This window comes from Apostichopus japonicus, chromosome 7 (assembly GCF_037975245.1).
Source record: "Apostichopus japonicus isolate 1M-3 chromosome 7, ASM3797524v1, whole genome shotgun sequence".
Classification (NCBI taxonomy): Eukaryota; Metazoa; Echinodermata; class Holothuroidea; order Aspidochirotida; family Stichopodidae; genus Apostichopus; species Apostichopus japonicus.
This window is the reverse complement of record NC_092567.1, coordinates 15,335,601-15,362,608: the sequence shown is the minus strand read 5'-3', so window position 1 is coordinate 15,362,608 and position 27,008 is coordinate 15,335,601. Positions and strand designations below refer to the sequence as shown.

The 27,008-nt window shown below is 37.0% G+C and overlaps 1 protein-coding gene across 2 annotated transcripts; it reads left to right on the top strand.

Moving 5' to 3' along the window:
* On the top strand, nt 1-27,008 carry LOC139969437 (choline/ethanolamine kinase-like). 2 transcript variants are annotated; one of them, XM_071974392.1, is made up of 10 exons: nt 1-699; nt 10,313-10,438; nt 14,782-15,004; nt 15,714-15,847; nt 17,355-17,459; nt 18,395-18,453; nt 21,643-21,730; nt 23,110-23,316; nt 24,811-24,892; nt 26,233-27,008. In XM_071974392.1, exons 1-10 carry the CDS (start codon nt 584-586, stop codon nt 26,317-26,319), a joined length of 1,227 nt encoding a protein of 408 aa, XP_071830493.1. In that variant the 5' UTR covers nt 1-583; the 3' UTR covers nt 26,320-27,008. The 2 variants fall into 2 exon arrangements, with proteins under 2 accessions (XP_071830493.1, XP_071830494.1); XM_071974393.1 differs by lacking the exon at nt 10,313-10,438 and having other exon boundaries at nt 6-699.

Below are 27,008 nucleotides of genomic sequence, written 5' to 3'. Positions count from 1 at the left end.
TAACTGAATTACTAAACTCATTAGCACCAGTAATAATACAACAAACTAAAGTGTGAGTTTTTGTCCAGGCTTTGCCTTGTATGCTTTTACGGGACTCATAAATTTTGGGAAAGTTAGATGGAAAATTATTGAAATGCTTAGTACAACTAGTTAACTCAACAGGATCAATATTGCCTATTATATATCCTGTGTCCTCTGTCCGAAATTTTACCGCTCAGACCGGTACCATTAGTCACGAACGGTATGTTTACGTCATATATTAAGATCACCTGATGTCGTACGTTGATTTATGAATGAATAATGTCACGTGGCTTTTGTTGGGTATATCGCCTGCGTAGCTTAGTCTGTGTTGAATGTATTACCCTAAAGAGGAGCATACTGAAACAAAACAAGAGGACGCTTCCTAAGAGAGTCTGGTTGTAAACACAGTGTTGCAGCGGCTTCCTTGGGACAAAAAACAACGTGTACCAGACACAACAGCCATACTTTCGCGATAGCAGTACTACCTTCTGGGTGTTTCGGTCGACGAAAAAAGAATTTGTGCAGCAATAACAACAAACTTTGAAATAAACTGAGTAGCATCATGGACGACGATGTTGATTTTGAAACAAGACAGAAAGCATTTGGATGGTGCAGAGAATATCTCGGGGGTTCTTGGCTTGAAATAGATTTCAAAGATTTCCAGATTCGTAACATGCAGTGAGTATCGCAACTACAAAAAAATAGTACAAGACCGGGACTAAACGGCCGCATCGTAGAACTAGGCCTAGTTCGCCTAACTTAGGCCTACTTAAGCCTAGGCAAGAGCCAAGTAGCTACACATCTTCTCCAAGTCTAACTTACAATTAGGTCTATACGAACCCAGAACTGCACCTAATAATTGTAACATAGGCTACAGAACTTAGGTTTGACCCCATCTGTCCCCTAATAGTAAAACTAATGATACAAGATGTTACACTTTTCCACTCAAATGCTAGTTAAACAGGTAAGTGGTGATTTGTCCACCACGACTCCGATGCAAGCAAAACTGTTACTTGTACTGTTACTGTTAGTGTTAGGAAGATGTGTTGTGCTCAAAAAGGTTTAGGAAGTATTATATCTAGTAATGGGGTATCCTATAGTTACTCCCAAACTAAGATGTTCTGGCGTTGTGAGTGTTAAATTGTGTTTACGACATAAAATACACCAATTATTGTTACCCCTGGACTTACTTAGCTGTTCATATTAACGTCTCTTGGTTCACAGAGGCTGCCAACTGCATAGTTTCCTGTTTGTATAATTAATGCTACTATAATACTAGTACTACAATAAGTTAAAATGGTTGCCTTCGACTGGTATTAGGCCTATCATAAGAATTTAACTTTAACACAATGTTAGGAGCACCCATGCTGGACATACATGTAGCTAGATAGATCTAGCATATGAGTTTGGCCACCTGTCCAATTACATTTTTACAGAACTTTTTCAATTTGAAAGAATTACCCCAGTGTACAGTACCTGACATATATCCTTAGAAATTTTTAAGTCAAGATAAAGTACAGAATAGGCCTAGACCAATCTCTAAACTTAAGAAGACGCTCTAGTGAAAAGACTTAAGGTTTTTTTTGAGGTACAGTGTGCATAGCAGATGACCAACTTTAATGTCAGTTATGCAGCTCTAGGTAACTTCAAGATGTCCATTGGTTTTGCACAGTTTGAGATGGAATATGGCTCTCTGTAAGTTCTTCATTATTATCAAGCTATTCCACTTGTGCGAGTTTTTGAGAGTGCCAATATCTTTATATGGATTTCCCAAATGTTCAATAAAGATTATGAGATATAAAGAATGTTGGTGTAAGGATCGATTTAAAAATGCAAAACAACATAGATTTTAAAGGGAGATTTGGACTTTTCCAATTATCTTTCCATAAACTCAGCTGTGATGACTGACACTTTCTGATTAAATTGACCAATGAGTTTTTAAGACTTCCACGCTTCATTTAAAAACAAACAAGATCATAGAAACTATAAAAGTATTAAGCATCAAGTAGACATAACCTTTATTATATCATAATTTGTAATACAAAAACATATATAGATAGATTTATAGATTTATAAACACGCTAATTCATCGCGTTGCGAAGAGTTTCACGTACACATTGAGTTCTTGCAATCTTGCAATGACAACTATTTCCTTTGGAGAGGGGGAGGGGCAGGGGTTTCTATGAAAGGTTGCCATATATATATTTATATATGCAACTCCCAATTTAGTACTAAGTATTACTATTAATACTTGTATAGAGAAGCGTAAATTTTTAACTAAATATGTTTACTGAATCTTTAACAGGGAAGGGGGAAGGGGAAATTGGGAATACACCTGTGGGAAAGTGTATTTTGCACATGTTAATAATTAACTTGTTTGGGTTCTGTTTTTTTGCAACATGGTGATGTTTTCTTTTAATTTCATAGTATTTATTAACAATAACAATATCAGGGTCAGTTGTACTGTATGAGCCACCACTACGTATGAGCTATTCACAAGATTCCATTTCAGCTCAAAGTGAGATTTGTTTACAGCATGAACCTTGTACAGTATACATGTTAATGAAAACTTGCCTTCAGTACAGGTAAGCTGTAACTTGAAGCTGCTGCGGTTTAAGTACTGACTTGAAGTACATGGTCAAAAAAGTGCTAACTTCCAACCGGTTGACAGTACTTGATACAGCCAATCTTTGAAGGTCATTAGTATTGTCAATTTGCCCCCAAATTTTAGCATATACTAAAATATGCTAAAAAATTGCAAAAGTTACAACTCTCTCGAAATTAATCCCAGACATAGAGACATGTTCCATCTGACATTTAAAAACCACAGTACTGTAGTTTGAGGGTGGCAGATGAATAGGGATAATTGAAATCTGACCTTCAGTGACCATTATTGTATGACTTTCTAGCATATTTAAGGGGCAATATTAATATTGATGACTTTTAACACTAGTACTGAATATACTGTAGCATATAATTCATAATATTATTTAAAAAAAAATTAAAAAACACCTGCAGCCAGCAAGTTTTCACAAATTTTCTCAATATACAATGTTTCAAATTTTACTAGTTATAAATAAACCAGTAAGGCTAATTAGTTTCCATCCCAAGCGTATGTACAGTAAGTACTGTATATATTTGTGCTGGTCGCAGTTAGTAACGTTGATAAGCACTTTGTCAAATGGAATTCACTTAATATATATCAGCTTGCAAAGTAAGACTGAAAAATATCCTACTAATCATCCCGCTTTTCCCAATTTTTCCAAGTTAATCATATTTTGTGAAAAAATATCATTTAAGTGTTTTTTAATTTTTTTTATGTTTAATGAATTTTGTGAAAAAATATAATTTAAGTGGTTTTTAATTAATTTTTTTTTATGTTTAATGAATAAAACATTGTGTATTTTGTGAAATGATTTTTTACAAACTCTTCCTAAAGTTATAAATGGTTTCATTTTCACAAGCTAAACTCTCCTTTTAGTTGTAGAAGAAAAAGTTTACCAGCTTAACAAATAGATCTAGATGCATTCTAAATAGTATTTCTTAAAAAAGATTAGCATATGTTCCCCCCCCCCCAAAAAAAAAAAAATTCTAACTTAATGTTTATATATATATGATAGAAATGGATATTTACTTACATGCACCCTGTACTGTATGTAGACCAGTGCAATAGTTTGTGAAAATGACTTTGAAATTCACAGCGGCATATAAAGTATGTTCTTCATTTTGGGGAGTTGCATGCAGTGTTACACTTTACTATCGATCAGTGAGGACAGTCTGGCTTGACTTTGATGAAGGTACATACTGTACTGTACTACTGTACAGCACATAGTATTACTGCAAGAACATTACACATACAGACTGATACAGTAGAATGTTGTCACACTGACAAACTGATAAACTTACAGTATTTGTAATTAACATCTCATTTCCATCATGTAGAATATGATCATTAATTTGAATGAATTATCATAATTTATGCGAGGGCTGAGGAGGACAGTTTATAGTAGCATATCTTCCATTGTTTGTTGAATATGACAGTATACTGTGATTTCGTATATCATATCATACAGTACGAACACTGTACTAGTCGTTGCATATTCATACAGTAGCATACATACAGTAGCATCTCTGTGAAAGATGCATCTCTGTTTAATTTGTACTTTGTCCCTTGTAGTTTCTGTTACTTGTTATTCAGCCTCTGAAGAAGATCCTGCTAGGATCGAAACGACTGGACTCTTTATTTATATGTTTCAAAATGGACCGAGTGGGTATTCTCTTAGGTCTGGAACTAATTACATTGTTCTGAGAAATAGGGCGAAGACCTTTGGTGATCGGGCTTTTTCTGCGGCAGGTCCAAGGGAGTGGAACAGCGTACAGAACCCACTGAAATTCAGATGTGTTGTTCCTTCACGAGTTTTAGGAGCAACCTTCAAACACATCTGTTTCCAGGGGGATTGTACTGTTTTAGGGTGTGGTGAAGAGCAACTGCATACTTACTACTTAGTTTCTATAGAAGTGAGCGCTCTAGTAATGCCATTATTATTATCATTATTATTATTTTCATTATATTATTATTTCATTATTATTTGCCTTAGGGTGTATGTTGTGAAGAATGACTAACATATCGATAGTTTAACCAAAACCTTTGTCTGCTGTTGGCTAGCCTGTCGCCAAGTTGTGATTGGCTCGCTGCCAAGTTGTAAAACACATTCCTCTGGCGAATTCATACTATAACTGTACATATGGTAGGGAACTGTTTAATCCACAAGTTTTTTTTTCTCTTTTGTCTTTTAACAGCAAAGCCATTTCATTGGTTTACAAAGATGAATGTGTTACGTAGTTGGCAGTTTGCCAATAGATAGAGGCAGGTGACAAAAGACAAATAAACAGTGTATTTGCACTTGTTCTTTCGTAAATAAATTTGCTTTCTTTGTAAAGCGCCTTGAGCAGTGACTTTTGTTTACTGATTTGGCGCTATATAAGTCTTATTTATTAATTAAAATATTACAAAACATTACATAATGTATCTAAGAAAACCAGTGAATCGTTCACTCTGTTGTGTTATTCTATGACTTTTTTTTTTTTGATGATGACATAATGTCAATTGAGTACAGTTGATAATTAATGGGGATAATAGGCCTACCTGACAGCATCTTTAGTGCTGATAAATTCTAAGCAGCTAGCTTGTTTTTTGTGATGATGTAAAATGGATTGTTTTTTGTTTCTTCCTGAGATTTCTCACAGGCCGCAAAAAATCACTGGCGGGCCGCATGTGGCCCGCGGGCCTTAGGTTGCCCACTCCAGAGCTAAATGCTACCCATCACAGGATAGCTGACAAGTTGGCCCTTTCATGGCACCATCAATTTGTAATACTGTATCATGACCATGTAGATTTTTTGCTGTGAGAGCCTGAACTTGTTGTCACTTGTAAACTAACCTCTTCACTCAGTAGTGAACAATTTTCATACGCTGCTCCTGGGAGGCCTAAAGGGGTCTAACATTGCCTCAATTGACCCAGTTTTTGCACCACATGTACTTTCATTCATGCTCATCAACATGCAAGCCACAAAAAAACAGATTTTGATTGATAACATATCAAAAAAGATGTTCTCCTTCTGCTTTTTTGGCTCTTTTCTTGATTGTTATAGTCTCTAATAGGAGTATGACACCTGACAAGTAGGCCAGAGGAACGTAGCCTGTTTACGATGGAGTTTGTGCTGAAACGGTAAAATGGGAACCTGCCATCAGTAACTTGAAGATTTTGTCATTTTTATCTTCAAATCCGAATATTGATGTAAAAAGCGATTTTAGTGTTTAACCAGATATATTGAATATTTCTGACAATATAAAATCCTGGTAAATTACGTGCAATCACTGCCAAAGTAAAGCTCAGATGAACTTACAAGGATAGTCTGGTGTCTGAAGTTGATTGCAAACTTTGCAGAAAATATTTCTGACTCTCTAGGTGAAAACCAAATCCTCATAGCATTTTATATCAAAGTTTGTGATCATTTGTCAAATGCAAGCATCTGGCAACCGCAGAATGGATGATGTCCACTTCTATGGCAAGCCATATGTGCAATAATCCGATAAACCGAGTTTATCGCCGTTAACTCTGTTTTTCGATCGATAAACTGAGTTTATCGCTCCATAAACCAAGTTTATTGAATTGGATATGGCACGCCACATGTGCATAATTCGATAAACCAAGTTTATCGCCGTTAACTCTGTTTATCGATGGATAAACGCAGTTTATCAATAAACTCGGTTTATCGCTCGATAAACCGAGTTTATCGCTCGATAAACCAAGTTTATCGAATTGGATATGGCACGCCACATGTGCAATAATTCCATTAACCGGGTTTATCGCTGTTAACTCTGTTTTTCGATCGATAAACTTAGTTTATAGATAAACTTGGTTTATCGCTTGATAAACCCAGTTTATCGAATTGGATATTGCATGCCACATGTGCAATAATTTGATTTACCAAGTTTATCGTCGTTAACTCTGCTTTTTGGTCGATGAACTGAGTTTATCGCAAAAAACACTGTTATCCAGTCGATGAACGGAGTTTATCGATCGAAAAACAGAGTATAACAGCGATAAACTCAGTTTATCGAATTATTGCACATGTGGCTTGCCATACACTTCAGGTGAAAATATCTTTGTTTATCTATTTAAATGTATTAAACCTTCATCCACAGAGGAGGGGGAAAAAAATCCATAATTTTGTTATTTTTTATAAAGAAACATAAACAAACAAAGAGAATTTTGGCAGCCATTCCAGCCAAACAAACATTCTAAATGGTATCAGGTCTCAAGGATAAATCAGCAAGAAGATTATAATGGTGATGCAACTATCGGCAGCAGTTGAAGGTTAGCCAATCAAACTAGGTTACACCCTATCAACTCTATCTAGACCCAGGGGCAAGATAAAGAGTATATATGTTTAACATTGTGTCCCACCAGAAATTAAACCTTTAACCTTTAAAGCAGCATTTTGCATCCTTTTCTATGATTTTTCTCAACCTCATTGACTTCACTATGCCATGACGACATACATAACTAGCTTATCTATTGAAATCTTACTTCAAATGGTGGCATAAAAGTCAAAAAATTTGCAGCTTTCAACTTTGTTTTTCTCCAACATATTTTCTGTTGGGATTCCAATAAACCTCGCCCATAATATGAATATTTAAACACTATGAACGTCATTGACCAATACATAATCCAACACCAAGCTTGATTTGTGTACAGTCTATATGGCAGTTGTACCAGGGAGTTCCATAACAACTCCCTGGTTGTACCAACGCAAAGTCTTGAATCTATTTTTAGCAACGGCTCATAACTAAACCTGCATCTCTGACTGGTTGAATTCAAACTAGTGGGTTTGGGGGAACTGTATGCGATAAATTTTAAATGTGGAATTTGTCGTGGACACATTTCTCATTATCTGCAAATATCCTTAATTACTCGCCAATTATCGTTTTTGGCAGGGAAAAACTTGGCTAATATCTTAGTTTGCTGTTTTGTGATTGATATATATGTAAAAAAAACTTGATGGACATGTCAAAAAGTAGAAAACGGCAACCAAACGCAAAACACTGCTTTAATACCACCTACAGTATGCAGATCCTGCTGTATCAGTTCAAGAACCCTGTTGAAATTAGTGGAGGTCAAAGGTCGTCTTAAGTCCACAAAGGTCAAAGGTCTGAACAAAATTGTAAGTTGCAAGTGTTGTAATGACTAATAAACTAAATTGGAAATTGTTAGTTGATACTTTATGTAGTTTTGCATTGGTATAGTTATTAACCTTTCACATTAAAATTGGTCAATCCCCTCCCCCTCTCACCCTATAAATCTTGTTTTTCACAGTGTTACTTTTGATATTTTAATATAAAATATTGACTTTCTCTGGTTCATTTTGGTATTAATCACACATTAAATTATGCAACTTTTTAAATTCCAAAACTATTCATGTTATACTCTTCTAATGTTTAATCTTTTCTTTAAATAATCCAGTCAAGCTAATGAATGAACTGACGTACATTGTTGTCGGAGATTATCATAATTTCAATTTTTACGTTAAACCTTAAATCTATCAAACAGCTACTGTAAAATCACCCCTTTGTGTGCGATCCTTGTTCTCGGTAGTTAAATGGTTGTCATCATTGGCCCTAAATATGCTAGAAGTCGAATAATGGTCACTAATACTTCAACAGGTACTGTAGTGTACTACCAAGTCTCTCAAATGAATTGTCTTCACTAATGCAATTAGTGTCTATAATTCAATGTTTCTCAGCACTGCTTGAGACTATTTGGAGAGTCATATTACTGCAATATATACCAGGAAATTAATTTTAACAACTTTTAGCAAGTTTTGGCAGGCTACCAATTTTACCAATAGTGAGAAACATTTTAAAACTGTTTATTAGTATTTTTTTTTCTTTCTATTATCCTCTTCATGTTATTCTCTCCACCGTCATACTAAATAAAGTACTATTGTAGACTACTTTAGCCATATAAATAGCAGTTACAGCAAGACAAGAGCCAAAGCAGTTGACCTTTAATGCTCTTCAGGATGTCATTTATGTTGGAAAATGGTACAATAATCATATTTTCTATCGAGATTTGTTTTATTTTCTCTGCTAGATCCATTTCGAAACGAAAATTAGGGGGAGGGCCGATCTCTAAAACAGAGGCATTGGTCCGGATTTTCACATAATGTGAAGTGATAGAAGGATATGTCTTTGAATCTATATGTGGTGATTTAAAATGTTACAGACTACTGTAAAGTGATATTTTGACAGCAATGTGTTCTGCTTAGTGCCATCAGACAAACGAGAACAGGGTTGTATAATGTTTCAAACACTCGACGACAAACTCTTCCATAGACGCAGACACTGCAGGCCTAGAAATTATACAATTGAGGCTTCTTGCTCAAATATGCCAGTGTGTTTACAGTACATCTACTTGCTAAGGTATAATCAAGTTCCCTCTGGGATTTCCCTTGAATTAATACAAATTAAAGCAACATGAGTCTACATACAACATAAACTGGGAGAAAAATGCCAGCGCTTTTTTTTTCTACATACAGCAAAAATTCCAACAGCATTTAGCAGACTTAACAAGACCTGAATTTGAGATTTGCAAATGGTCAAATGAATCTCGTTCAAGGCTGACCATGGCCCCTGTGGCAACAGAAGAGACAAGTATTAGTGTAGAAACTGTACATATCTCAATTCAAACAGGAAAGAAATGAAAAGATGGATATTTCAAAACAAGGCCTAAACTTACAGCATTACTTATTTCAATTTGAAATAACTGTTTTGTTTTTGTTTTTTTGTTTTTTGAGAATGCAATAGTTTCAACGTTCGCAGCATTCCAAGAGATTCAGCAAGACACATTTTGAGTTACCCCGGCGGCTTGAAGGCCATCAGAATCCCCCTCCCCCCTGCCCCCAAATAAGCTAGAAAGTCTGATAATGGTCACGAATGCTCAATTTTAATAACACTCTATCAACTCTGAAGAAATCCAAACAGATGAAATTGAATCTTCTGACTTTAATTCAATTCTCTTCTTCATTTGGTAATAAAAAAATTAGGATGTTAAAAAACCATCAGGAAATGAATGTCCAAATCTGGGGTTAATTAACATTACTGTTTGACTTTAAATAGATTGTGGTCAGTCAAGGGGTAGGTCATGGGTCAGGAGATGGTAACCACTTGGACCAGTGTATCCTTTTACTGATGTGAGAAAGTCAAAGAAACATGTTACAAAAGTATGTCTGTGTTTTATATTCCTCGTCTATCATTTAGTCCCAGTTTGCCTGATACATCTGTTCCAGTAACTTTTTATGTTGTCCCATTTTCCTACTGTCATCTTCTGACCCCCCCCTCCCCCTTCTCTTTTCCATATCACCCTTTCCCTCTGTTACACTCTTTACCTTGTATCTTGCTCCTATTCTATATCTTTTTGGTCATCTAATCCCTTTCCCCCATCCCAACCCCCATCCCATCCCCCAATGAGCTAATGGGCTCATAATCTAAGGCAGGATTTAGGTATATTTTTCATCATATAGAGGCTACACACCTACAGTACCAATTTATCAGAGTTTTTCCACTTCACAATTCTCTGGGGACCATAATATTTGCAAACCATTCTACCATATCCTGATCACTGTTCATGCGGCTAGGTTAACCTGACGATGATAACTAACATGTTTTATTCGAACGAGCTCTTTCCATTTTTCTCTCATGGCCTTTATTCTCTTTTCCTCCCTCACAGTGGTGGTTTATCCAACAGGAACTTTGTATGTTCCCTTCCGCCAAGGGAGGCACGTTACAGGGCTACCGTAAAGTTACCTGCGCTGCCCACAGGATCAACACAAGGATATGACCCTAATGATTCCATGTTAGTGAGCACATTTAGTAGTTTTGTATCTTTACATATATATGATAAAAAAAAACCAACAACAAAAAAATCTTCACTTTTCTAAAGAAAAAATAATCTTTTCTTTTCTTTTGAGAGGTGGTGCTGTACCAGTCACAATGTTTTTTCTTCATTTGTTGTATCACCATAATACCAGGACTTGTTCGAAGTGGGTTTTTTTGTTCACCGGAGACTGTTCGTGGGGGTCTCAAGAAATATTATAGAAATGTTCATGCAACGTTGCTCATGAATGGGTTTTTAGACAGTGATGTACAGTACAACCAACTGCATGATAAAGCTGGGTGCGACGCAACAATTCCAGCATGCAAAACCAGTTGAGCACGCTGTTTAACAGCTCAGTATGGTATTTATAAAATCCTCACATCAAATGGTTCGAATATAACGATGGTTTATGGAACCACGGTTTGATTCCTGGTCACACAGTTTGCAAGTTACAGTACTCTGACTTAAAAAAAAGTATGGCTGTTTTTTCCCTGTACCAAGCAACCATGCCTGTATTAGGGTAATACTTCCATGCTTGGTGCATGTAAGTATCAGGGTAATACTTCCATGCACCAAGCAAGTAAGCATTAGGGTAATACTTATATGCACCAAGCATGTAAGTATTAGGGTAATACTTATATGCTTGGTGCATGTTAGTATTATATGCTTGATGCATGTTAGTATTATATGCTTGGTGCATGTTACTATTAGGGTAATACTTCCATGCACCAAGCATGTTAGTATTAGGGTAACACTTCCATGCACCAAGCATGTAAGTATTAGGGAAATACATGCTTGGTGCATAGAAGTATTAGGGTAATACTCCCATGCACCAAGCATGTAAGTATTAGGGTAATACTTACATGCACCAAGCATTAAGTATTGGGGTAATACTTCCGTGCACCCAGCATGTAAGTATTAGGGTGATACTTCCATGTTCCAAGGTTGGATAGCTCAGCAATCATGAAGTCAGTTGTGTGAATAAACTTGATGTAGTTTGCAGTACTAGTACAAACTTAATATGACTGACCAGAATTAAAATAGTCCACTGACACAAAACCAGTTGCCGCAACAAAGGTACATACAAAAGATACATATTTTTTGTAATATTAATATGTGGTTGAAAAACTTCAGATGTGAACTGACTTCCAATCCAATCACTGGTGTCTTTTTACCTTTGAACGGTGGGACTCTTAAAGTAAAACTCACGTTAGGCTTAGGCTCGCACACAAATTATACAGGTCCTCTGCTTCCATCCTCCCCCACCCCCTCCCCCCCAACAAGATGACTTGTGCTGATTTGATCATTGCTCCTCTTTATAACCAGATGTCCAGCGGTTTAAATATCATTTGCATGGTTCCATTCACCGACGTCATCTCTTACAGTTCTGAAATTTTTTATCTTATGACTGGTCCACATCAGGTGCACATTGTAACAAAGTTCTTATAGCAACATTTAACTAGATATTCTCCCCATCTTCATTCTATCTTTTTCTCATCAGTTCAATTCCAAACAAACTGCAGAACACAGATTATAATTCCTTTTATAGAGAGAAGATTACTAATGACTTTGTTTTCTGATTTCAGACGACATCTTTAATTCCATCATTTTCCCATCATTTTCCCATCATACAATATTTACAAATTAATTTACTATTTTTTCCCATAACAGATTTTTTAGATCTTCCAAATTCTCTCTATTATTCATAATTCATTTTACATTTCAGATCCATTTTAATTTGTTTCTTTCTTTATCTTGACAGATTTTAAGGTCTGATGTTTTAATTGTCTCTATTCATGATAATTCATTCTACATCTACATTAAAATAGGATTTTGAAATTTTCAGAAAAGATAGTGTGGCACTGCTCAATATAATAAATGACAAAACCAGAATTTTCAACAAAATCTACAAACCTGTTGCTTGATTCTGTTCCTTGTTTTCTTGAATTTAATGTTTAGAGGAGTACTGTATATGTTATTTAAAATTTATTGATTCTAGAGTAGATGAAACTAAATCTACAAGCTTTGGCTTGATACTGGTCCATTTTTGTTGAATTTTATGTTATTTATAAATTTATTGATTCTTAAGTAGATGAAACTAACTTTACCATAGTCCAGGGAAATTTTATTTTTGACACGGTAGAAAAGATATCTAAACATTCACAGAAGTTCTCATCTGTGTCTCGAGGATAAAAAGAAGAATTTGGGTGGCCAACCCCCCCCCTCTCGCCTCTTTCCACCCCTTCCACATCCTCCTTCCCCCCCTCCCCACCAAAAAAAAAAACAATTCCAATTAGCACACTTTCTTTGAGAAGTTGTTTTCAGTTATGTTCAAGTATCACCTCTATCCACATAACATCCTTCTACCTCGCCCTGTTAACATTAGTTCATTCCCTACATCATTCTCTCTGTGAGTAAACATCACAATGTTAATCTGATATGCGCAGGATATGAAAGCACTCCCAACAGTCGGCTGTACGGAATGAAACTAGCATTTCATCAGGAAATGGAGCTTGGTCGCGTGATGATGTACATCACACTGCTTGCAATGTTGTGTATGTGGTGTATTAACTGACCATGTGGTTGTGAAAGGTGTAATGCTGTAGAGCATAATGTACAACCCAAGTAGTCGCTTTGGAAACCACAGAGAATGATAATGCAGACAAGATTGTCTATGATTGATCGTCTAGCGTGTTGATTTTTGTGGTGTACTAACAATAAAAACCATACTTTCAAGCAGTTGGTTTGTGTTAACACTATGCAATGCAATATCTTGTGTCACACAATTTTTGTGGTAAAAGGTATTTTGAAACTCGAGAAAAGTGTCTTACTTTGCAACACATCACTACTGTAGCTAAACATACAGCATATGCATACAGTACAACACTGTCTGTCATACACATTTGTACCTAGGCTGCTTGGATCGTGAATGTATACATATGAATGAATGAAGGGTTCATGCACAACTACTCACTATGTTGCGGACAAATGCAAGACGTTGCTCGGCTGTGCTGAAACCAAAATATAAGTAAAGATTGAAGTAAAGTTACATTAATTGATGTCTAACTTAAAGAAGTATTCATCGTAATTATTAAAGAGAAATTGTTTCAGATTTCACTTAAAAGAACCATGTCATAGGAATAACACAGAGTTCTAGCCGGAGTTAGGGCGTTCCATAATTTAGGGCCACCTTTGCCAAATGAATGATCACGGAACTTAGCATAAGTTTTCAGTACTAGAACAACGGCTGTGTCCACGAGTAGAGTTTACGGTTTAATCGCTTATAGTTAATACATAGGCGCTGAGCCATGTAGACATTTGTAGACCATTGGGGATGATTTTAAACAAAATTCTCTGACATACACGTAACCAGTGCAATTCAAGAAAGAAAAAAAGGTGTGAAACATGATCTCTTTACTGTAAACGAAATAGGGCACAGTTTTGAACGAACTGAAGCTTCTTAAGTTCTAAGGTTAGATTCGACACCATAATACAAACAATTACAGTAATCCAGTGTTAGATAAGACCAAGGCAGTAAATATTAGTCTTCAGTTTGATCGACAGATAAGTTAAGGTTTTAACCTTGCAACCTTAACGAAATGTGGGTGAGTCTGGAGTTTGTTATTGACATCAGGTGGTGGCAAAAAAGGAAACAAGCTAAATGCTTTAATTCGTAAGGGAAGAAACTTTACTGACATTTGTATCGAAGGAAATTGCGCTCCTCACTTAACTCACTATGCCAAATGCGATGGGGATTTCGTGCCTTTCTACGAATTTATGCAATTTCAAAATTGGAAAAAAAAATGTACAATTTTCTCTTGAGACAGAAATTGTAGTTTCATTGTGACAATCTGCCTCTCTTTGGTTTAGCTTTGCAAAGTTTCTCCTCTTCCCATCTGTCTTCATCAAGAAAGAATTCAGTCGAATCAATAATTTTGGATAATATTGTCAATATTTTGGAAAATATTGTCAATATTTTGGATAATATTGTCAATATTTTGGATAATATTGTCAATAATTTGGATAATATTGTCAATATTTTTGATAATATTGTCAATATTTTTGATAATGTTGTCAATATTTTTGATAATATTGTCATTAATTTGGATAATATTGTCAATATTTTTGATGATATTGTCAATAGTTTGGATAATATTGTCAATATTTTGGATAATATTGTCAATATCTTTGATAATATTGTCCATCTCTGATACTACTTGCCCGTATACTGTCCACTCTACTAACAAATTACGAGATGATTTTCATGGATTAATTTTTTCTTCTTTTTACCCCCTTGTTATTTTCTTTCTCTCTCTATACAGTGCCGGGTTAACAAACTATATCTACGAATGTTCCTTACCAGAGAACGTAACGCACATGTCTTCCGAACCGAGGAATGTACTTCTGAGGGTGTATGGAGAAATATTCGTGGAGGGCGACACACCATTACTCGACACGGTCATTTTTACATTGCTCTCCGAGAGGAACCATTCCCCTCATCTGTTCGGAGTATTTCCCGAAGGGAGGATCGAAGAGTTTATTCCGGTAAGATTTATACCAGTAAACGTTTTCAGGGCATGATGAAAATTTAAAAGAAAAACAGAGGGGGATGCGGGGGGGGGTGGAGGTACGAGAGAGGAGGTACTGTAGGTGTGTATAGAAGTGAAGCTACAGGACACAATGTCACAGCTTCCTGTTGAATTCCGTAAAAAAATAATGAAGAAAATATCAATTTAACAGTCTAGAAGTAAATTGATTCTTGTATTGCTTGCATATAGACTAAATCATTGGTTGCCCTCTGTTCATCTTAATAAGAGGTTGCGCTCTGGATATCTCTTATAAAGGTCCTGGCCTTCCTTGTCACTCAGAGAGTTTGGTGGCCAATTGGGTAAGGCTTCGGACTCGTGATCCAAGGATCGCTGGTTCGATTCCTGCCTAGTTCATTACGTTGTGTCCTTGGGCAAGATGCTTTATCTCACTTGCCTCTCTTCACCCAGGGGTTAAATGGGTACCTGTGAGATAACTTGTCACTGGGCCGCAGTACAGTATATAACTGCTGCCGACTGGAGGGATTGTCTCTGAGACAGGTTATCATTGACCAGGGTTTAATATAACATATGTGAAGCGCTTTGAGACCTATCGCTGTATAAAGCGCTATACAAAAAGCAAATATTATATGATTATTATATTATTAATTCTCTGATAACGGTTCATCTTCATCTCTCTTTCTCTCCCTCTGTTCCACCACTTCTAGTCTCGAGCCCTCAGGACCGACGAAGTCTCGCAACCGCAGATGTCCGTCGCCATCGCCAGGAAACTTGCCGTCTTTCACCAGTTAAAGCTCCCTCTGTGTAAAGTCCCGAGGTGGATCGATGACATCCTTAGCAGGTAGCACCCTCAACTCATTCAACTCATTCCGATGGGGTGGGTGGGTTTGGGGAGGTAGGGTGGGTGGGTTTGGGGAGGTAGGGTAGGTGGGTTTGTGAGGTAGGGTTGGTGGATTTGGAGAGGTAGGGTGGATGGGTTTGGGTAGGTAGGGTGGGTGGGTTTGGGGAAGAAGGGTAGGTGGGTTTGGGGAGGTAGGGTAGGTGGGTTTGGAGAGGTAGGGTGGTTGGGGTAGGGGAGGTGGGTGTGGGGTGTTTGAGTGTAGGGAGATTGGCCAGGGAGGATGGAGGTGTTGTACGGGGATCTCAACAGAAGTTTATCATTACACATAACAAGGCCTCATTGAAAATGAAAGATTATTGTACAGTCTGTTCAGACGAAATGTCTTGGTGGGATTTAAGTAAACCAAAACTGCCATTGAATATTTTGTTATCCTATTTGAAAATACATGAAATGGCAAACTAAAACAATACTTCAAAAAGGGCTGGAAATTAGGGATATATGCTTGCGTACTTAGCCTAAATACAACAATTTAGCCTATAGATAGCACAAAGAGAGGTGTTTTAACGATAGCTCAGAACAAATTTTACCTTTTGGCTGATGAAGTGGAACATACTCTCAGTATCTTGGTGAAATTTGTATTCAATTCCTGTATTGTATTTCCAAGATATAAACAACATTTGAAGTTGACATATTTTGCACCCAAAAGTCGATCTAGAAGCAAACAGGTAAGTTGATATAGATGCACTCTGACAGAATATCACATCCAATTTTTCTCTTAAAAATTGAGAAACATTAACATATTAATACACTACAATCATATTGGAGTTATTAATGACTTCACATCATCATCTCAAGCAAAGTTGGAACCCTCAAAACAATAAAGTGAAAACAAATTATGTAAATAATATTTTTTTTAAAACATTCGCTGTAAGCGTGCAACTATGACATCACACCTATTTGCTTTAATTTTACTTATGATACAAACTCTGACCGTTTAATAAACTACCGATCTTTCGAAAACGCAATCGGAAAGGAAATGCTTGCAAATCATTACCGGGATGCTTAGCATATATATGTTCTTCGTTCATTTAATAGTCAAAAATCAAACATTTCCTCTGGAATTCTAGATACTTTGAAAAAGTTTTTGCAAGTAGTAACCATGGAAACGGAGAGACTGGTTCCATCCTATTGGTAGTGGCGCCTTGGAAGTTAATATATACACTGCATAGAACTGCAGGGCCCACTTTAACCTTTGAAATTGAGATAAAGTTACGCTGTTAGGACGTCCCTCAGGTCTACTGTAGGGTTACGTCATGGTTTGACCTTTTAACCTTTGACTTGTGATATCAACCTTTGATTTGCGACATCAAGATAAAGTTCCGCTGTGAGGACATCCTTCGGGACTACTGTAGGGTTATGTCATGGTTTGACATGCCTATGTAGTCAGTGGCTTGCTCTGTTTTTGATTTAGAGTTCACTCAATGTTTTTCTTCTTTTCACTCTGAAGATGGTGCGAAGCGGCATCGAGAGTGAACGTTGAAGATGTCCAAAACAAAGAATTATTCGCCAAAATCAAGAAGATAGATATTTTCAAAGAACTGAAGTTTCTCAGGTAAGAAGTGCTTCTTATTCTTTTGTTAAAATTCTAGTTTGATAGGTATTTCTAAGTTAAATCATCGTTCAAAGTTTGGGAAGTTTCCGTTACTTGGAATGATTTTTGTATAGCCAGGACATTTAACTGATGGCCAGGGGGAACTTGCGATTTCAAGTACAGAGAGCAGGGCTATATTGAAATATTCACAAATTGTTCACCAATCTTGAACCAATTGGTAAGGAACGAGGAAAAGGACATTGGAGAACTTCCGAGGTGAAAGGGATACAAATTCTGTTTTGTTTTTTAGCCACTTGGAAGGCAAGAGGTTACTTTGCCATCCAGTCTACTGATATATAGTTAAGGCATTGAAATCGGTGATTATCGGTCTAATGTTATACATAACTAATATCAAATATTTTCCTGGGAGACAGAACATGACAAAACATTCTTCGTGTGCAGTACATAAATTCATAACATTTATCAGTGGTACAACCTTAAAAGAGTCAAAATTAGTTCTTCTTCCAAATTGTATCAAAAAATTGCCAAATATAGCACCATTTGCATCCAACTATGAGTCCCCCTCCATTTCACCAAACTTTCTCAAAGGGGAAAGGACACCCCTCCCCTGGATGACTTATCATCTTCACCTCACCCCTCCCCTCCCAGTAAAACAAATGTGTTTGTGCACCAGGGTTCAGGCAAGGGATCATGAAACCCCTAGCTTTCTGGTTAAACTACTCCAATCACTCAACCCATATCAACAAATTTACAATGCAATGAACCTGGTGCCAGAATTTTTAGCCACGACCTACCGTTTATGAAATGTCACACCGGAATTGATGGCCCCTACCAGATAAGGGCCCTAACAGATGGGGTCCCCAACAGATAGGAGCCATCAGGAAAAACTAACCACCCTTTTTTAATTTATTTATATGTTTTATCAATTTCCTCAGAAAACTTGTTGCAGATACTACAAGTCCAGTGGTCTTTTCACACAATGATTGTCAAGAAGGTAAGAATTTAAACTGGAACGTGTTTACACTAGACCAGGGTCACAGAGTGTTAAGTTTATACATATATATATATATATATATATATATATATATATATATATATATATATATATATATATATTATAAATAACAACAAGCTCTGGAATAAACCGCTAGTGAGAAGAGCACGCATGTGACAGATTCAAACTCTGGGGAGGGTTAAAATTGGAGATCTAAATCTAGGGGTGATCTCTCCATAATTAATATTAATATAAATGCATACGGAACATATCAATGCCGTGTATTAATAGGTCAGAAACACTGGCTTATATATGATCCGTTTTGTAGTGTAAAACATGCATCATATAAATTCTGATTGCAATGTGTCATCAAACATGGCTAGGTGGATTCAAGTCTCTCAACTATGGTAGGCTAGGGTGTCGACTGACAGAGAAATAATAAATTTCACAGCTGAATTCATAACCTACAGAAAATGCTATAATAGTAGTGTTATTTGTTTTATATTTTGTGTTGTTATAGTTATTGTGTGAGTGTTCTATCCTTTGTTCTTTTTTTTTCTTGATCTTTTGTTTGTGGTAAAATTTAGAAAAAATAAAATTAACTCTCTGAAAAGTGTTACATGTTGCAAATCAAAGATGATGATGTTGTTACAACATTTTAAAAAGTGTGCGATTTTTTTTACCAATACGGAAAGAGAGAATTAAACCTCGTTAGGCATTAACTTGATCTCACCCTTCAAATAAAATAAACTGTGTTTATTATGCTGAATTTAATATACCCTAGTCCAAAATATTATTGAATTGACACGTAGTAAAATTAAATTATGCTATTGTCATCAGAAATGTTAACAAATGTTATCAAACATTTTGATTATTTTTTTTTTTTTTTGTCTCATTTATTCACGATTATTAAACATGTATGTGGTACATCGATTATATTTAGAGTTCTGATAACAACATAGGTATGTCATCTGAATGATACAAAGGAATTATTAACATAATGTGAAAATTGATTCTGAGTTGAGTATTTCTTCTCCACTTATACCGAAATATGTGTATACATATCCAGAAAAACATAGATGATAAGCAGAGGTTAAGTCAAGAATTGCAAAGTTCATTTTGATTAAATAATGTGGACTACTGTAGAGACCGTTTGTCATCGCTCTATAAACAAACAAAAATGGAATCAATATTGATCGTAAAGAGATATCAGGAGTACTTCAAACTGTCATTATTGCAATGACAGTAGCAGTTTGTGATGATTAAAGCCAAGGTAAAAGAATAAATAAGGGAATGTACTGTATGTGTATATGTATATTTATATGTATATATTAGATCCTCTTGCGAGCAGGAACTCGCGAAGAAGCCTCATTGGCTTATCAAAGCCGCAAGCTGACCGAAGTCAGTCTCTTACATTCATATTTAACGTCCATGATTATGAATTGTTAGTTGTCGACAACTCTGTAACTAGACGACATACATTAATCTGGGAGTGACTCGAACCGGGGACCTTATGATTGAAAGGCACCGGCGTTAACCACTGAGCGTTAACCACTGAGCTAACACTCCATGTGTGAATGAAACTTTTGAACAAAATAATTTCTGAGGATTGAATTGAATGAATGCAGGTTGTTTTTTAAAGTTTAGTTCAAGTTCTTAGCAAAGGTTTTAATTTATTCTTTCTAATCTTTTTCTCTTGAGTCTTCCTTCACTTCTTTAATTGCATTTTATCTGACAAAATGTAAACAGATTTCTTCTTGTGGTTCGAAAATAGCTTTGTATAAATGTACGTGTTGGACTTTTCATGGGGTTTAAGGTGAACGCAATAATATAATTATATATGTAAGAGCCTTGTTCAAATTCTTTCCTCTCTCTATCCATGTACTGGTAAGTTCACAAACAGACCTTCATGAATATGCATAAATGCCCATTCTAACCTACATGGGATTTCCTATTGTGAATTAGTTGTAGTTTTTGCAAATCTTTTACTCTAATTTAAGCTGCAATTTTGAACAGAGATGTACTTTTGTGTCTGTGTGGTTACCAACTCACCATCACTTGGTTGCTTCTTCTTAGTCAGTTATTGTTTTTTATCCGATAAGAAAAGTGTTGCCCCCCCCCTTTTTGACCTTTCATTTGCATACCTTTAGAATGTATGCCATTCATTTTGTCGTTCCCGGAGTGGTGTTGCAAGGTTTTGTGGTGACTCGAAAGACACAGAGATTGATTCCTTTTGCTATTCCATAGAAACCGGCTTGACAAAAAATTGCTCAGAATAATCTTTTTAACTGTTCTGACTGTTTTATATTTACTAATCTCGCTAAAATTTTAAAACTGGAAAATGTAACATAACTTAACTCATCATCCCAGAATCATGATTAGCTATTCATTTATCGTAGCGTTCTACGAGTGTTCATGCTGTTCAGCATACACCTCGCCGATAATTGTTCTCTTAACATTGGTCTAGCTTCCGTCGAACTCTTTTCAAAGAGTTTTTCAGAGAGTAGCAGGGCTTCGTCCGATTGGATAACAAAACTTTGACGTTTGCCAGGTTGTTGTGCACCCCCAGTGCATTGTTTTTGTTTTGGAGATTAGATTAGAACAAAACAAGCATATTACTAGTGGTTTTTGACCTTTATTTATGATTTAACAGTACAAAAGATGTCATGTGCCCTTGATAAGGTCTGGTTAATTAGGCTTTAACCTGTAAGAACGAATTGTTAAATTATTTATTTAGTTGGTTATTTATTTATAGCCATATATTTGTTTATTTATCATTGTTGATCAATTAATTGTGATGTTAATTGTACAGCAACCACAACACCTTTTGTTTTCCCTTTGAGTCCATCTTGTGCAAACAGTATTATCTGTACAGGGCCACCCTTTGCTTGTATACAAACTGCTTCAAACTTCTGACTGGTTCTAACCGGTTCAGACCAGTTCTGCCTGGTTTTTGACTTATTGCCAAGTGCATCAAACAAGTTCGTTCCACTTCACTCTACTTTTAACATTCAGTATCTGCTTAGTATGTATGAACCGGTTCAATGCACCCATGACTAACACACAATCCACATCCCCCAATAAAAAACATAATGTAGATTATAAAGAAGAAATTACCATAATGTTGGAAAGATATATATGACTGTAATATCGTTCAATATTTCTGAATTTGATCTTTTTTCTGAACAGGTAACCTCTTATTTTTGAACGATCAGAGGAAAACCCTGGAAGAAAATTTGGTGTTAATAGACTATGAATATGCAAGTTACAATTATGTGTAAGTATATTTACGTCACTACCATCACCATACTATCTGTGCCCGGAAGTATGATGTTCGCTCGCAGATGTTCAGGAAATGCTCTTGTGGTTGTACAAGGATATATGTGCCAAGGAAATGCCTTGTGACATTCATGTGCTTTTCCTTGTTGTGTTTACCTTTACATTTAACTGCCTCACTGTGATCATATTACATGTTACAATTATGTGCTTTACTTATGATACAATTGCTATCGGACTTGGCACCTTCTTAGTTTTGTAAACTGAAATTATTTTGACAGTGATGGATTGTGCAAGCGCACTAAATTTACCCCTCTGACATGCTTCAGGTAGCAACCATCTTGCATTCATACATATATCAAATTGTCTCCTTCTTATATCCGTATCACCTTCAAAGCTCCATAGGATACTCCCCCCCCCCCTCCCCGGCCCTTTTCAATGAACTTGGAGGTCTACCTGGATATATAAATCATTGAGATGCTAAGTAAACAAGCTATATACCGTTTAGTGCAAGGCGCACAGACTTTCTGCGTAGCGACAGTTGAGTTGAGTCGGTTCTTAAGGTAGTTGGTAAAGTCACCTCTAAAATGCTGCTCGAAAGACTCAAACTGGAATCGGAATAATTTTGTCCAGTTTTACCAGACAGACTATAGGAATTGTCACCTACTGGTCAAAAGTTTACATTTTTACCGTTTTTTGTTGCATCTGTCTCACTACGCAAAGAAACATTGGCAGTTCGCAAACCTCTGTTATCACCATTCTACAATTACACTGGTATGCCTTAATTATACACAGTAAATACAAACGAGACTGAAACAATGAATATACCTTCCATCCTTACAATACATAGATTTTCTGTCACCAGGAGTGCCATCATTCCCCCACCCCCCAGAAATTTGCTCATTACTACCCTCCACCCCTCCCCCTCCCAGGTAGTTTAAACCCAGGGTTGGGAACCCCTGGTTGAAAACCCTATGTGAGAGAACTTAAGTATTAAACTTCTTGCAAATCCGAAAAGCTTACAACTTTCTGGACGGGGGAGGGGGGGGGCGGTTATGAATTACCTTAGATAATTTGTGGTGAGAGCCAAACATTGATGGTCTCCCTCCTCCCCCCCCCCCCTTGTGAAGGATTCTTACCATGGATACAGATCTATGTGTTCCCATGATTTTGTTCACCCTTTCAGTGCCTATGACTTTGGTATTAATCTTCTTACAAATTCTAAAAGCTTACAACTTTCTGGATGGGCGGGGGGGGGGATGGTTATGAATTACCTTTGACAATTTGTGGTGAGAGCCAAACATTGAAGATCTCCCCCCTCCTCCTTCCCCCTCCCCCCTTGTGAAGGATTCTCACCATGGATTTTTTTCACCCTTTCAGTGCCTATGACTTTGCTAATCACTTCAACGAGTGGACCATGGACTACTCCAAGGAGGAAGCTCCGTATTACAAGATTACCAAAAGTGACTATCCAAGCAGGGAACAACAGATAGCATTCCTAAAAGCGTACGACCAGAAATGTGAAGAATTAGGATTCCTGACCGACGAGCTGGGTAGCTACGAAGAACGTATGAGAGAGATTAAAAGGTAACGCTGGTCTCTGACAAGCAGAACACAAGGTGTTCATATTTATGTTTACACTGTAGAGTTCTTAATACAGCATTTACCTTGGGACTTTCCATTTGATTGGCCGGAGAGGGGGAGGTGGAAATGGTTATAAATTCGTGAGAGAAATTCGAAGGTAACATAGTCTGTGTTTAGTTGACTAGGGGTATTTATGAAGAACGGATGAGAGAAATGCAAAGCTAAACTGGTCTTGCAAGAAGAATACATTATTATGATTTTTTTTTACTGTAGTGTCCTTTAAACAGCATTACCCTTGGGGAAGGTGGGGTGGAAATGATTAAGAGTTTGTGTGAGAAATTCTAAGGTTACGATAGTCTGTGCTCAATTGACTTAGGGTGTTTATGAAGAACGGATGAGAGAAATTCAAAGCTAAAGCTAGTCTTGCAAGAAGAACACATTATGTAACATTTATGTTTACACTGTAGAGTCCTGAGTACACCATTACCTTGGGACTAGACCATTTGACTGGGGGGGGGGGGGGAGGGATTAGGAATTAGTTTAGGCATTAGTGAGAGAAGTTCAAAATGGTAGCACAGCCTGTATTCAATTGACTAGAGGTATTTCTGAAGCTCTGTAGAAACCAAAAGTACATTGTAACCTACAGGATATTACCCAGTTGTCTGTTTTTAAGCGGGAGAAAACATTTCAAGTTGACACATTAATCCCTCCAGTAAACATTGGGTCTTTATATAACGCTGTAGAAACAGTGGTAACGAGCGGGTGAACAATATTCAATGGTGACACAGTCCCCCACTTCTATTGACCTGGAGTATTTGTGCATCTCTGTAAATGCTATGTAACCGTAGAAACCTATGTAAAACAAGGTGGTAGGCAATTACCCAGTGAGGTATTAGTGACAAGTTAGAAAATCAACACAGTCCATCTATTGACCTGACAATATATGTAATATGTGTGTAAATCAGAATAACTGTGCCGACAACTTTCTGTCAGGTTTGAGATAACTGTGTTCAGAACCATCATTGTCTTGCTAAGAATGTGGTGGCCAATTGGCTAAGGCGTCGGACTCTTGATCCAAGGATTGCTGGTTCGATTCCTGCCTAGTTCATTACATTGTGTCCTTGTGCAAGATGCTTTATCTCACTTGCCTCTCTCCACCCAGGGGTTAAATGGGTACCTGTGAGGTAACTTGTCACTGGGCGCAGTATATAACTGCTGCCGTCTGGAGGGGATTATCTCTGGGACAGGTTATCATTGACCAGGGGTAATATAATGTCTGTAAAGCGCTTTGAGACCTATCGCTGGTATAAAGCGCTATATAAAAAGCAAATATTATGATGATTAATGTATAAAGATATGTAACTTTTTCTTCTTTGGTGGGGGGAGGGTGGGAGACATTGGGAAGGTGAAGCATGAAATTTGATCTCCCTGAATAGTTGTTTAATTGTTCCATTTGTGAAAATGAACATCATTTTCAATTTTTAACCTTCATTTCAGATTTGCAGCTGCAAACCATTTCCTGTGGGCGTTGTGGTCCGTCATCCAAGCGAAGGTTTCAAGAACGACGTTTGGATTTTTGGTGAGTGAGATGACTTTTGATATGTACATGTGATTGCTGGTGGTTTTATCATGATTTTCCCCAGGCATTATTACTCCAGGTAGGTGTTCACACCTCTTCACCAACTAGATGCCATAGACCATGCACGGATCTGTATGCAGTTAAGCAGCTCTCAGTCGCGAAAGAACGAAAAGTGTGAATACAAGCCAGAGGCACTCGGTATCTTGTATTTAGAAATTTAGATCTATTATAATTTAAAGGCCCGTAGGAAGTTGATTTAACAACAGTCGCTGACCAAACAAACAATCTCTTTTAACTGCAACTTGAAATGAATCCATGTACATTTAGTTGCAAGCGCCGGTTTGTGGCAGCACCCTTTGTGAAGTCCCCTGGGGGACACGTGGATGTGGTGTACTGTGGTGCCCCAGGAGAGATTGATTGAATTGTGCACGCTTTGGTGTGTAGGTGTGACAAGTTACCAATGACCAGGGTTAAGTTGTAAAGTCCTGTGAGAGGGCCTTGAACAAGACTGTAAACCTAAAATAAAAAAAAATAAAATAATGATAATAATAAATGGTGGTTGGTTGCTCAGTCGGTAAGGCTCAGGACCGCATGTACGGAGTCCTAAACGTATTCCTAAAAGAATAGGGTTGAGACCCGGTTCTAGCCGGTAATTTCTTGGTCAGTTATTTCCTCTGATTTGCATTTAATGCTTTTTCTTTAGGTATGCCATATAATTTAAAACTATCAGATATGCTTGTATCACTCGGTCATTATACTAAGCAGCACAGCGACGCATTTTTTTTCTCCAAGTTTTTCCGAGCAAGGATTGTTACCGGCGACCCTTTCAGCCGATCCATCAAAAATGCAAGAAAAATAAAAATACGAAATGAAAATGTGAAATGGATCTATCATGTATTGGCACCTCACTCACCCTCTACTCCCCCTCCCCTGGAAGTTTCCATAACAACCAGGGGAAAAAATAATGCATAAAATAGGTACTTTGAGGGAGGAAATTGATGTTTCATTCTTTCAGCAACAAAAAAAGTGAACAAACCTTTGTATTGCAGACATTCCAAGATATTGATGGGAAATGGAAGTGGATGGATTTGCTTCAATTTAGAACCAAAGCACTCTCAATCAAAGAAATGTTCACCAAATGGGGGCCTTAAGCCTCTCCAACCCCCCCTCCCCCCTCCACCACTTGAGTCCCCTCAAACTTTTAGAACCCTACCCTAACCCAACTAGTTTTGGCTAAAATGCTAAATTTCAAAGTTATATCTTTAAAAAGTTACAGTTTTCCTATCCATTGTATATATTCTTTCACTTTATTTAAACGGTTATGTTTCTTCTCTTGGCAGGAATATGCTTTGGACAGGTTCACAGAATACTTAAACTGCAAGAAAAATCTCCCCGAAGATATGCTGTCAAGGGTACAAGGCTTATGACGGGTAGCCGATGCAGTACAAGATGTCAACACGAATAATCATTCCCACTATATCATCTCTATAAACTCCACGTCATCGATGGTATCTAACTCATATAAGTGTTTTTGAATCACATACATTCTAAGCTCGAGAAATGCTCCTTTACTAGAATGATTTTGAAAGTGTACAGTTTTTTATGTCCCACTTTTCATCTGTACCCCACCCCCTTACCTTTGTAACCTTATCTCATGCACCACCCCCACCCCACCCCCAATTTTCCCTTTATAGCATATTGTTGTCATAATGACTGTCTTGCCATTCGATTACACGTCATTTTTCATTGACTTTGCAATACCTCGTCTTCATACTACGGCTACACGGTAAAATTCTCAAGGCTGCCTCCTGGTCTCTGTTTTTCTCATTTTCCTTTAATAGTGTGTCATGTTATGTAGTCAGTGTTTCATGCCTGCTGGCTTCATATGAAACTTCATATGAAACTTTCTCAATATGATCACACACATTATCGTCATTCCTTGTTGTGAGACGGAAAGAAATTTAGTTGTTTTAGAAAATGGTTCTAAAAGTTAGTAAATATGTCGATCTGGAAAGTTAGTCGGATGCAGTGTTTACAAAGTCACAGCTGTTTCGGAGTAAGAAATACTGCCAAAAGCTCGAGCCGTCACCCCCGTTCTGAATAAAAAGTAAAAATG

Bases quoted from the DNA above. Each gene is read 5' to 3' on its own strand.
- LOC139969437 (XM_071974392.1), top strand. From the start codon at position 584: ATGGACGACGATGTTGATTTTGAAACAAGACAGAAAGCATTTGGATGG. The intron at 15,005-15,713 runs GTAAGATTTATA...CACCACTTCTAG, and splicing joins GGATCGAAGAGTTTATTCCG to TCTCGAGCCCTCAGGACCGA. The intron at 17,460-18,394 runs GTAAGAAGTGCT...CAATTTCCTCAG, and splicing joins AAAGAACTGAAGTTTCTCAG to AAAACTTGTTGCAGATACTA.